At 40.2% G+C, this 13,187-nt stretch overlaps 1 protein-coding gene across 1 annotated transcript; it reads left to right on the forward strand.

Moving 5' to 3' along the window:
- LOC125491245 lies at positions 1-1,586 on the forward strand. Its single transcript, XM_048632760.1, has 2 exons — positions 1-555; positions 849-1,586. The coding sequence occupies exons 1-2, from the start codon at positions 1-3 to the stop codon at positions 1,584-1,586; spliced, it is 1,293 nt and encodes a 430-aa protein (XP_048488717.1).
- Positions 1,587-13,187: the final 11,601 nt, after the last annotated feature.

Genomic DNA, 13,187 nt, shown 5'->3' on the forward strand with positions numbered 1-13,187 from the left:
ATGGGGGGTGTGGATATAGAATTCTCCAAGGAGATCAAAATACTTGGGCTAACCATAGACGACAAACTGACGTTCAATAGTCATGTGGCAGAGGTTTGCAAAAAAGCCCTCAACATCTATAAACAGCTGTCTAGAGCAGCCAAAGTCAGCTGGGGCCTTCATCCGGAAGTCATACGACTAATTTACACGGCTACTGAAGAGCCGATTATTATGTATGCCGCAAGCGCTTGGGCACCGGCGACTAAGAAACTGGGAATACAGAAGCACCTGAATGCAGTACAAAGAGGGTTTGCACAAAAGCTGACAAAAGCATACCGGACCGTGTCCCTAAACTCCGCACTCCTACTGGCTGGCATACTGCCCCTAGATATTCGCATACAGGAAGCAGCAGCTCTTTACGAGGCTAGGAGAGGCACAGACCCAGAGCAGAGTCACGGTGAAGGGGACGTCGAACTAGTCACTGCGTATGCGGAGACTCCCCATCCAGCTGAACATATGGAACTGGAGTTCATTAACCTGGTGGACCAGCAACAGGTGGAGGCCCACAACTGCCAAGCACACACACACGCACTCACGCCTTGTACTAATGTACTCCCTTGCGGGGTAGGCAGAGGTGCATTGCTGCACCCAATTTTCGCCAGAGTGTTATGTTAGTCCCAATGTAATAGGGGGCGGGCCTATTGCCATTTTACGGGCACATCCAAGACCTGAGAACAAATATCTGTGTTTAAACAAATATCTGCCCCAGCCGGGAATCGAACCCGGGACCATCGGCTCAGTAGTCAGGGTCACTAACCACTACGCCATTCGGTCGTCTGAAACTGTCTCCCTACTGCACGGTCTACCAGGCCGAACTACTGGCCATATGCAAGGCTACGAGGGTGATTTTGGACCGTCAGGAGACGAGCTTCGGCATATTCAGTGACTCGAGGTCAGCTCTGGAGACTATTGTCAACCACAATACTCGTCACCCTCTAGCAACTGAAGCAAGAAGCAACCTGAGCTGTTGCAAATCTCAGAATAAGACAGTGAACTTATTCTGGATTAAAGCACATGCAGGGCTGGAGGGAAACGAAGCAGCTGACAAGTTAGCCAAAGAGGCTGCCAAAACCCTGAAACGCAAACCCCACTACGAACAGTGCCCGGTCTCATTCGTCAAGCAAAAAATCCGCATGGACTCGCTTGCAGAATGGAACCGGAGGTACAAGTCAGGTACAACTGCATCGATCACCAAGATATTCTTCCCAGACGCAATAGATGCATACAGGACAGTCCGTAAAATTGAAATTAACAATGTACTAACCCAGGTTATGACAGGACATGGTGGATTCTCTGAGTACTTGAATAGATTCAAGTGCAAGGAGAGCCCATCATGTACCTGTGACCCACAACAGGTAGAAAGCATACCGCATCTGCTATTTGACTGTCCCGTGTACGGGTTCTCGAGATACGAACTAGAGCAAAGGGCAGGTGTAACTCTGAGTGCAGAAAATGCCAAACATATAATAATGAACAAGGAAGTACGTCAGGCTTTCTTAGAATATTGTATAAATATAGCAAATAAAGTTATAGCTAGAAATAAGTAAGCTATTATGCAAATATATGCTGAGCCATATATTCTGCATAGATAGGATAAAATAACCATTAGTTTAAAAACTGTATAAGTAGTTGATAAGAAACCTAAACATAAATAAAGTACTATTAGAATTAGATAAAAATATGAAATAATAATATTAAGTGTTGGCATAATGTTACAAATAAGATGTAAATAAAAACAAATAGTATATAAGTCAAAATAAGAAAGATAAAACACAAAATGCAAAAAAAAAAAAAACACAAAACAAAACAAAATGAAAAAAAAAAAAAAGTAAATAATACTGAATTAAAAGCAAAAGGTACTAAATAAATGTAGCTCGATTACCCGACATAGTATCTAAGTAGAATTAAGATAAATTAAGACTATAGTTGCACAAAGTCTCTGATTACGTCAGGGGTAAACAAGAAAGGGAGGGGTTTTAGTCGGTGAGAGTCCGACACTACCTGGCAGTACGGGCTGTCAGGTGTCCATTAGGATTTCCCCTCCCTACGAAAAAAAAAAAAAAAAAAAAAACCTAACCCAGTTGCATTCTTGCCGCCGTCCGGGACGCATCGTTTTTGCAACGCTCCGCACCTAAAAAATCGCGAAATATAGTAAAAATAGTGCGATTTTCATAAAAATTGTGTCAAATTGTGCGGGCAACCGAGTGCTATACATTGCTGTGCAAAAATATTTTTCCAAAAAGTGAAAGTAGGAAGTGAGAAAAAGTGATAAATTTAACCTTTTCGGCTGCGTGCCGGCCGAAAACGATCGACGACCCCTACTTTTTCTGGTACGCCCTGGACCGCATCGGTGACCTCTACAATCCTGCCAAGTTCCAGATTTTTGGCGCCAAGCTTCTAAGTACAAACGCCAAAAAAACAACTTCCACGTGGCCACGAGGTCATTGATCCCGACAAGACCGGCCAATCCTGACACTCCAAAATCAACGAACAAGACCGGCAAGTTGCAAAACAGTTTTTTATTTTCAAAAATTTTGACTTTTGGTAGAGCAACAGACATTTTAAGAAATTAAGTTTTTTCAAAAATCAATAACTTGCCCAAGTGATCTATGACATATACTTCTGAGACCACTATTAAGTAGACCATAATTAACTCTATATTTGAGCAAAAAATTTTTAAAATCTGTTCTCTACTTTTTGAAATATTAATTTATTAAAATTTTAGGTATTACGTGGTACCCCCAATATTAAGTGTGGGGACTCAATTTACACCTGACAAAACTTGTTGAAGTTCAATTAGGGATACTACAAATTTTAATATTTTTTTTTAGTTTTTTGTGTATTATTTATATATTTTATGTATTTTATTGTTGTTTTTTGTATTTAATTAAGTATTTAAACATATTAAATGTAGGGGAGACAGAGGTTCCCCCTACAGTATTTAGGTCGGGTCGTGATGGAGATTGAGTGAAAGACGCCTGTTACAAGTCTATACAATCACTGCTTTATTTCTATCTTATTACGGTATTTAACTATGTGCATTACGTGCATCAGCATCATTATTACTATCTAATGTTATTACTAACTAATCTAGTGTACGATTGTACGTGATAAACCGTACATTAAAATTATTTTGACAATTGTACTGAACGCGGCTCATCAAGCCCGACAGATTGAGCCCAATCTCGGGTGATTTTGGACCATAGAATCCAAAGTTAACAAAACGGCGGCCATTTTGGACGCCATTTTGAATTTCTTTGGATTTAAGTAACTTTTGACAGAATACTCGTATTGAGCTGCGGTTTTCTTTGTTATAGCTGATCCTTCATGCTCTACAATATTTTATACTTTTTGACTCTACATAGAGCAAGTTTTTTATTTAGAGGTTGCACAAGATTCGGATTGGTAGCACTGACCCATACTTTCTGGCCAAAACCGCGTTGCTCTGGGACATCTGGATCCGGAGTTATAGATATTTAAATTCTCTGGCGGCCATTTTGTCCGCCATATTGGAAATCTTAAAATCGCTTTATCTCCGGAACCCGTCATCCAATCTCGGCGCGGTTTTCGGTCCTACACTCGGGTGGGCCAGGGCTGCTTTCCAGAATATAGACCTTGACTCTACATAGAGTTTTTTATTTTTATCTTCAAATATATTTTTTTAATTAAATGTGCTAATTAAGTTTTCGTTCTTTATATTGATACAGAGCTTTATTGAGCCCTGATAAATTGACCTAGAGTCAGTATTACTCACTCTACAAGAGTTTTATTTAGATTTTATTTAATTCTTTAGTTTTTCTCTGATTTGTCAACTATTATAAGTTTGCAAACGACCCGCTCTGCTAAAGAGAGCAAAGACTCTACATTATAAAATTATTGTTTGTCCGTATTTTGATTGACGGGTTAAAAACTGTTTATTATTATTCACTGTAATAAACTTTACTCTATATATTTCATTGTTATTCATAAATTTTACAACTTATACAAACTAATTGTACAAATTGACACGTTCCTAAAGAACGAATCATGTTCGGACACCGCACGCCTGTACGTAAATCGAACAGCGCAGAGAAAAAAGAAACAAATTCTCAGTCTCAAGAGGCCGGACAGATGCGGGCTTCACACGTGCGACGTAGCATTGGTGAGTGGGAGGCTGTAAACCCGAGCCAAAGCTCCTCAAACCCTTCCCCCTGAGCGGCGCTGGTTGCCGCGGCAGCTCCCTGCAAAGTTATGTCACCACTGACACAGGGGTTAACCGGTGAAGGAGCCGAAAAACTCTCGGCTGAAACAGCAATCTCGCCCAAGCCCAAGTACAAGAGTAGGACCTCAGAGGCCCGGGCATGCCTCACTAGCGCTAAATTGCAGCTGGGAAAGGCGCGAAATCTAAGGACAGATATAAAAAATGAAGTGACACAGACGATAGAGCGCCTATACCAGCTCGTAAAAGACTCGGAAACAGACAAAGGAAGAGGAAAGGAGAGCGAAGTGATGAAGGAAAAAGATAGAGAGCCAATAGATAAAGAGGCAGAAAGCAAACCAACCCCTCCGATAAAGAAATAAAATAAAAAATAAATAAAATAAAATAAAATATCCCCAAAGTCTAAACTGCCTTCCTAAGCTTGGACCATTTCCCACCACGCTGGTCCACTGCGGGTTGGTGGGTTCACATATCTAGATGTGCTAGATCTAGATATGCAGGTTTCCTCACGATGTTTTCCTTCACCGTAAGAGCGATGGTATACATTGTACTTAAGTTAAAAGAACTCATTGGTACATGTCAGCGCCGGGATTCGAACCCGGAATTCTCTTGATTGAGAAGCGGGCGTTCACCCGACTGAGCTACCACCGCTCTTCAAGCCCTCGTACGCAGAGGTTTTGGGAGCCAGTTCACCCAGAACCGCTCCACTGGAGTCTAAGGCTAGTCACTCTATCTCCAGTAATGGACCTAGTCACTCTATCATAATTTCGTCTGATGAGGGTAACGATACGAGTGACCAAATCCTCACTAAAATAAGGGAGGCCATCCAACCAAGGGAAAATGGCTTCCAAATTCAAAAAGTGAGAAAGGCTAAAAACCAAAAAGTGGTTCTTAGCTGTCAGTCGAAGGAAGAAGCCCAGAAGGTTACGGAAAAAATTAAGACATCTGGCAAAGCATTACAAGTGGAGACAGCAGTTAACAAAAACCCGTTGGTAATCATAAATAATGTTCTGAGCTACAACACTGACGACGACATCATGTGTTCGTAGTGATTACAACTACTATAAGGCTGATTATACTAAGATAAGATCTCATTTAAGTATTATAGACTGGCACACTGAGCTAAATAACTGTAATGATATTAATGAAATGGTTTCAGTATTCTACAAGATTATTAACAATATTATTGATGAATATGTTCCGAAACGCATCCCTCGTAAAAGTAAGTACCCAAGCTGGTTCAGCTTAGCTTTAATTAGATTACTTGGAGAGAAGGAAAAAATTCGTAAGAAATATCGTCGTTACCAGAACCCACGAGATAAATTTTAATACAATATTTTAAGGGAAAGGAGTCACAATTTATTAGAAAATGACTACAATAGATATAAAATGCAAATAGAGAAAGCTATTTCCTACAATCCCAAAACTTTTTGGAAGTTTATAAAAGACAAACGTAAAAATAAATCCACGCTGCCCTCTGAAATGAAAATGAATAACATCTCTGCCAACACGGGACCTGAAATCGCAAACTTATTTGCAGATCAATTCTCATCTATCTATAGAACCAGTAGTGCCATAGATCAAAGTACCCTCAACTATATATCACAAAATCCTGATAATAACTCAATATGCTTCAACCGCATCAGTTTTAGAGAGTCTGATATATGTAAAAAAATCAAATTGCTTAATATGTATAAACGCGCGGGTCCTGATGGTATACCACCTATTTTTATTAAACGTTGTGGATATTTGCTTGCCTTACCACTGGTCCTGATTATCAACCGCTCTCTTCTGGATGGGAAATTTCCTGACGAGTGGAAGAATGCAAGAATTGTTCCAATTTTTAAAAACGGTAATGACGTAGAAGTTAAAAACTATCGCCCTATTTCTATTTTATCTTGTTTCTCTAAGCTCTTTGAATCCCTATTACTAGATGTTTTTTCTCCTCAGATAAGTAAAATATTGTCCGATTATCAGCATGGATTTATAAAAGGCCGCTCTGTACAAACTAATCTTGTTAACTTTATAACAGATGTATCTTATGAAATTGATAAAGGCAAGGAGGTGGACGCCATTTATACTGACTTTTCCAAGGCCTTTGATATGGTAGACCACACATTACTAATTCATAAGTTAAAATCTGTCGGCTTTAGTGGAAATGTACTGAGGTGGTTTGAGTCCTACCTATCAAACAGACCACAAATAGTGTTAGTGAACGGCTTCGACTCTAAACCTTATCATGCTAAAACGGGGGTTCCTCAAGGATCGCACTTGGGCCCTCTTTTATTCCTAATATTTATTAACGACCTTACCACCAAAATTAAACATTGCCATTTCTCCTTTTTTGCTGACGATTTAAAAATTTATAAAACCGTAACCTCCATAACAGATGTCAAACTTATTCAAGAAGATCTAAACAATATTAAAGACTGGTGCGATCACAACCATATGTCAATAAACGTGAGTAAATGCTACTTCATCAAATTCACAAAAAAGAAATGTCCTCTTTCATCTTCTTACACAATAGACAACACTCAACTAACAGAAACAAGTGAAATAAGAGATCTCGGTGTTATCATTGATAGCAAACTCAGTTTCAGTTCTCATTATGATAATATCGTTAAAAAAGCAGCTCAAATGCTAGGGTTTCTAAAGAGAAATTCGAGGGACTTTCACAATAACAAAACTAAAATACTTCTTTACAACGCGCTAGTTCGCAGTCACCTGGAGTTCGCCAGCGTGGCGTGGAGCCCTCACTATACGGTGCACTCTCAGAGGATTGAAAGTATACAAAGGGCATTCACCAGATACTTGGCATTCACTTCTACTGGGATATCGCACAGGAACACCTACGACCAGCGTCTAAACTTTTTCAACATGCACACGCTGCGTGACCGCCGTATTGTACAGGATCTAGTATTTCTACATAAAATTATTTCAAACCAAATTAGCTGTATTCATCTTTTCGAGAAAATTAATCTATCAGTGCCATATAATCTTCCTAGAAAACCAATCAATAAAATCTTTCATATTAGTACTTGTAAAACAAATACTGGTTTGCACGCTCCATTTAACAGAATTTGCCAGGAGTACAACGAAATTAGTACTAAGCTTCCGAATATAGATATCTTTAGTGACAATCTACCGAAGTTCCAAAGTGGAATACTGCAACTATTTTCAGTTTAAGTTAAGTATAACTATAGTATGATATTAGTACCTAATTTAAAATAACGGATTTGCAATATTTGTTCACATTTAAATTTGAATTCTATTATTAAGTTAACACTTTAATTTTGTTATAAAATTTTAATTTTATTAATTATTAATTTTTAAGGTATGTTGATTTTAAAATGTTGTATACGCCTGTAATTGGCATATCGTATTAGATTGTAAGACCTTCTTTCGATGTATATTTTAAAACTGTAATAATATGTATGCTGTTGGTGTATCTTTAATACATAAATAAATAAATAAATAAATCATTAACTCCCTTAGGTCACAAAAAAAACAAGTCACTTCGGACCTAAGCGAGGATGAGCTGAGAGCCACAGTACGGTATCGACGAAGAGCAAGGAACCCACACGAGAACCACGTGGTACTCCAGGTGTCTCCAAAGCTCTGGCAGAGGTTGACGACGGCTGGAAGAGTTCATATAGACCTGCAAACAAGACCGGTCATGGATCAGTCACCGCTAGTGCAGTGCACAAAGTGTCTGGCGTTTGGACATGGCCGAAAACTTTGTAAGGAACCAACAGAGCTTTGCGGCCACTGCGGGGGCCCACACATGCGCGCTCAGTGCACATTTGGATCAGTTGAGCGAGGTGGTGCGATTTACAGGAGCTAAAAATATACTGGTAGGCGGTGACGTGAATGCGTGGAGCACATGGTGGGGAAGCGAGACCGAAAATATAAGAGGAAGAGAGGTGTCGGGAGTGCTGGAGGAGCTAGACCTCAACATTCTCAATAAAGGAGACAAGCCAACGTTTGACACAATAAGGGGAGGCAAAATATACCAAAGTCGAGTTGACATAACCGTTTGTTCTGTTGAAATGCTTGCTCTTGTGGAAAACTGGAGAGTCGATCCAACAGTAACCACTGCAGACCATAATGCCATAACTTTTAAAATCAAAATTAACAAAGATTCGGACACTACAAACACAAAAAATAGCACTAGAAAATATAACACTAAAAAAGCAAATTGGAGTCAATTTCATGAGAAAATGGCACAATTTCTACAGGACCAAAACATAAATAAAGACACTGGTGTCGCCACCTATCTTTTAATATATTTACTTTCATAATTTTCGCAAGGTTTCGATCCTAAAATCCTTTTTCCCTATTTCCGCTTATGTCGTGCACCGCAACGCTACGTGTGGCAACACTGTCTGCGCCACCCACAGACAATCAGTTCCGAAAACGAATTCATGGCCGCCGTCGCGCTAAGTTATTCGCGATTGAACTTATTTTCAAAATAGACGATTGGCTAGTTGCTAAAGTCTTCCGCTTCTTCTTTATTCGTGGTGAACCATAGGCGACTGCGCGGTGCCGCAGGGTTCTACTATGGGAAACTACCTATTCCTAATCTTGGTCAACGACCTAACAGCGGCATCTGAGCACGCCGAATATGTCTTGTTTGCAGACGACGGTTGCCTGATTGTATCTGCTGAGAACTATGTTCTGCTCAAACACAAATTAAACCTGGTCACTGCCTGCATACACGACTGGTTCAGCGCAAATGGAATGCTGCTAAATATAGAAAAAACGAACATTGTTCATTTCCAACTGAGAAGGACCAGGGGACATGACCTAAATGTGGTGTGCAACGGAGTGGCGGTGCCGCAGGTGGACCAGGTGAAGTACCTCGGCTTCGTGATCGACGCCGGCCTCACCTGGGCGCCCCACATTGACGTCACGTGCGCCCGTCTCGCCTCCGCGTGCTTCGCGCTGTCCCGTCTGGCTCGTAGCTTGTCTAATGAAAATATGAAAAAAGCATACTACGGATATTTTCATTCGATTCTATCATACGGTGTTGACCTCTGGGGTAATGCGGCGTGCTCCGAAAGGATACTAAGACTCCAAAAACGTGCCGTACGAATAATTGCTCACAAACCATGGGACTGTCCCGCTCAACAATTATTTAAAAACTGTAACATCCTAACACTACCGTGCCTATACGCGCTAGAAGTTGCGAAATACGCAAGGCGTAACCTTGACAAATTTAATACTAAAGCAGACTTTCACCGGGTCAACACCCGGCGGCGTAACCAGCTGATCGCGCCCGCGACTAGGCTGGCCAAGTCTGATAAATGTATTAACACTCTCGTTCCCAGAGTATACAATGCACTGCCTGATAACGTAAAAGAAACAAAATCTGAAACCGTTTTCATTGCAAAACTTAAAAATATATTGGTTAATATGCCTATTTATAAATTCACTGACTTCCCTGCCTCGTTGTCCTCTGTGACCCCAACCTTGCCTACCAACTAAATTGCAATAACAACCTGTACCTACCTATCTGTAAAATTACTAATTACTGTATTTTTTACTACATTATAAATTAACATTAAAATTAAATTGTAATTACCTAAATAATATTACATACTTAATTAGCTAATGTACCTATCTATAAAATGTAATAAGTATAACTTGTGATTATGATTTTGTGATTGTAATTATGATTTGTGAGTTGTGACGTATAAATAATATTTTATAAATAAATGATTTGAATTTGAATTTGAATTTGAACCGCTAACCGAAGAATATCAGTGTGTGTGTTGAGTGCTGCAGTGCTTTGGATTGCTCTGATCTCTGATCGATCGAGCACGTGGCGCCAGGCGAGGGTCTGGAAGCCGGCCGCCTTTTCCTGGTCTCCTGAACTGCCTCCAGCGACCAGGTAGGTGCACGACACTTCATCAACCCTTTCCCTCGGTGAGACACCTTGCTGTAGTTTCTTTTATTTTTTTTCTATCGAAGGGACTCCGGCTTAGCGGCGTTACCATGTGGTCCTTCGACCCGCGATTAGGGTAAACGTACCAGTTTGCCGGCCACTACCCCTTTCCGGCCACTTCGCACGTTATTTTTAATAATAGGATAGTATTGAGACATCTCCTTTCTAATTTCGCACCATTCGACCCGGGCGAACATCACGGTTCATAATCCAACGGCATGACCTCGAAATTTGCGAACTTAGCCCTCAGTCACCATTTCAAAATTTGGTGTGTAGATTCGTGGCAAATTTAGCAGAAAAAATAGCAGGTGGACTGATTTTCAGAGGTAAGTTTTTAAGTGTTCCTACTGTTTTATAAGTGATTGAATTGGTTTGTGTGAATTAAAGTATGTTTAATTTCAATATTCAAGTGCCCAAACTAACAAACTTTTTCATAATTTGTAATATTTTCGGTGGTCGGACAATAGGTTATCGATTTATTCCAAAATCTAGTTTCCGGCCGGGTGGTCGGAAAACCGGTATATTGTAGTCATTAAATTTTGCCTATATTGCGGAAACCTTAAATGCACTAACATAGATTCCATTATATTAGTGAACAGCTATAATTTTGTGAATTGACAACTAGATTCCGGCCGCCAGAATACCTCATAGTTTCAAAGATATGACCTTAAAAAAATAACGAATGTTTAGCGGCCGATAACCAGTTCAAACAAAACCTATTTCCGGCCGTCGAAAAAGCGGCCGAAAATAGGTAAAAATTACACCTAATTCCGGCCGTCTGAAATAGCGGGCGGCAGAAAATAGGTAAAATTAAACCTGATTCCGGCCATTAGATAATAAAACGGCCGATAATGTTTATCGATGCCAATGCCAAGAGTAGCTATTTGTTTGACTTTAGATTTCAATTTGTTATTTCATAAACCCTGAACTACTGAATAAAACTCGTTTTTCTACTGTGAATTAGGTGGCCGATAACCAGTGCACTCGTGGACGATAACTGGGTAAAATGGCCGATAACCGGTATATTTGCTATTTTTACGAAAAATATTTTTTTGAAAATTATGTATCACTGCTACGTCTATAAACGTTAGGTTTTATGAAACTAGACTATTGAAAGATCGAATGATATTTTTTTGGAAAATCTTGACACACAGCATTATGATAGAAATTAACTCTGAAGTCAACAAGTCGCTTAAGTGGCCGATAACCGGTACTGTTACCCTACTATTTCCCCGCCCCTATTAGGTCACCTATTAGGAGAAAACCGCCCCTTTTAGCTTATTTCAAAGCCAAAAAGTGAACTTAAGCTAGTGCGCACGCGGCGCACTGCATAGGTTATTTACCTAACCGCTTTTTATCGACATACATTGTACGCTTTCCAAAAACGTAATAATCATATAATCATCTCGCTTCAAATACACATAAAGTATTATCCCGCTATTAGTAGTTAGGGCTACTGTACTTAAATAGGTCACGCATTTTTACGCTTGCTGCAATAATAGGCATAAGAAGGTAGACTCACATTCACTCGCCGCCGCGCCCGCCGCGCCGGCGCGGCGCCATATTCAATCGCGTTATCAAGTTATCATTCCAATTGTACACCCACATTCCTGTGATTGTTTAATTTGTTTGTTTCATTTTATTTTCCGACTTCACGATGTCGAAAGCATCAAAATCGCATAATGAAAAAGATTCGGTGCAACATAATTATGAACTCGCGACACTGCAAGCAAAACGTAATGCTTTGTTCGAGTGTTTACAATACGCGTTAGATTTATCTACCGAAATAAATAAATGGAACGAGGAGAGAGAAGCTTTTCTCGATGCGAGTATTAATGTAGATATAATTCGTTCAGATTTCCAAAAAGTGTTAGATCAGTACAACAGCTGTTTAATGTCCAATGACCCTACTGCCAAGCCAGATTATAAATCGCTAGTTTCTTTCGAACAGCTGTATTGTCGCGTAAAACGCTTGGTTGCGTCATGTACCGTAGTCACGAAAACTACCCAAAATAATGATTGTTTTCCACAAAAAAGTAAAATTAATTTACCGCCTATCGAGTTGATGAGCTTTAATGGTGACATTCGCCAATGGCCACTATTTTATGCCAATTTTAAATCTACCATTCACGACAATAAGTCCCTCTCAGATCATGAGAAACTTCATTATTTGCTAGGTAAATTAACAGGCAAGGCCCAGGCCGCTTGTGCGGGCATTACGCCCTCCGCTGAAAATTATAAAACGTTATTTGATACCCTAGTAAATAGGTATGAAGATAAGCGCACGCTAGCAGCTACCTATTTACAACAATTAATGGAATTCAAACCGCTGTCGTCGATTTCTGCGAGTAACGTTCGTTGTTAACGCAGTACGCGCCCTAAAGAATCTAAAGTTAACAGACTTACAAGACTTCATATTTTTGCAAACTGCCTTAACTAAATTAGATCCTGATACCGTGCGTACTTTTGAGAATAGTAATAATAATCAGTCTGAAATTCCAACCTTTGATAAGCTCGTTGAGTTCTTGGATAATCAAACTAAAATATTACAGCGCGCACCGACCACTGCGGCCGCCGGTGGTGGCGCTGCATCAGCATCACGATCGGCTGTTCGCCCTAGATCTAATAACAAAAACCCGCCGCCTCACTACAATGCGTACGTTAGTACCGTCGACTCTAATTCCGCTCACAAGTGCTTATGTACAAACATTGTACATCATCATTTGTTCAAATGTCCCGAATTCCATAAAATGTCTCCTCACGAGCGTTTTCAAGCCGCGAAGAATTTAAATGGCTGTATAAATTGCCTAAGTACGAAGCATAAGATTGCTTCCTGTCAGTCCGCTTCGGGATGCCGAGTGTGTAAACAAAAACACCACTCGCTATTACATTTTAATCGAGAGTCGAATCCGTCACCCGCTTTACAGAACTTAACCACTGTGCCACCGCGCGCCGCGGTCATTGACTCGGTTGGTGGCGGCGGCGGCGGCGGTGCATCGCTTA

This window comes from Plutella xylostella, chromosome Z, assembly GCF_932276165.1.
Source record: "Plutella xylostella chromosome Z, ilPluXylo3.1, whole genome shotgun sequence".
Taxonomy (NCBI): domain Eukaryota; kingdom Metazoa; phylum Arthropoda; class Insecta; order Lepidoptera; family Plutellidae; genus Plutella; species Plutella xylostella.

What these genes read in the sequence shown, in the direction of transcription:
- LOC125491245 (XM_048632760.1), top strand. Translation starts at nt 1, where the DNA reads ATGGGGGGTGTGGATATAGAATTCTCCAAGGAGATCAAAATACTTGGG. An exon ending in TGGAGGCCCACAACTGCCAA is followed by an intron (nt 556 to 848) that starts GCACACACACAC and finishes ACGGTCTACCAG; the next exon opens with GCCGAACTACTGGCCATATG.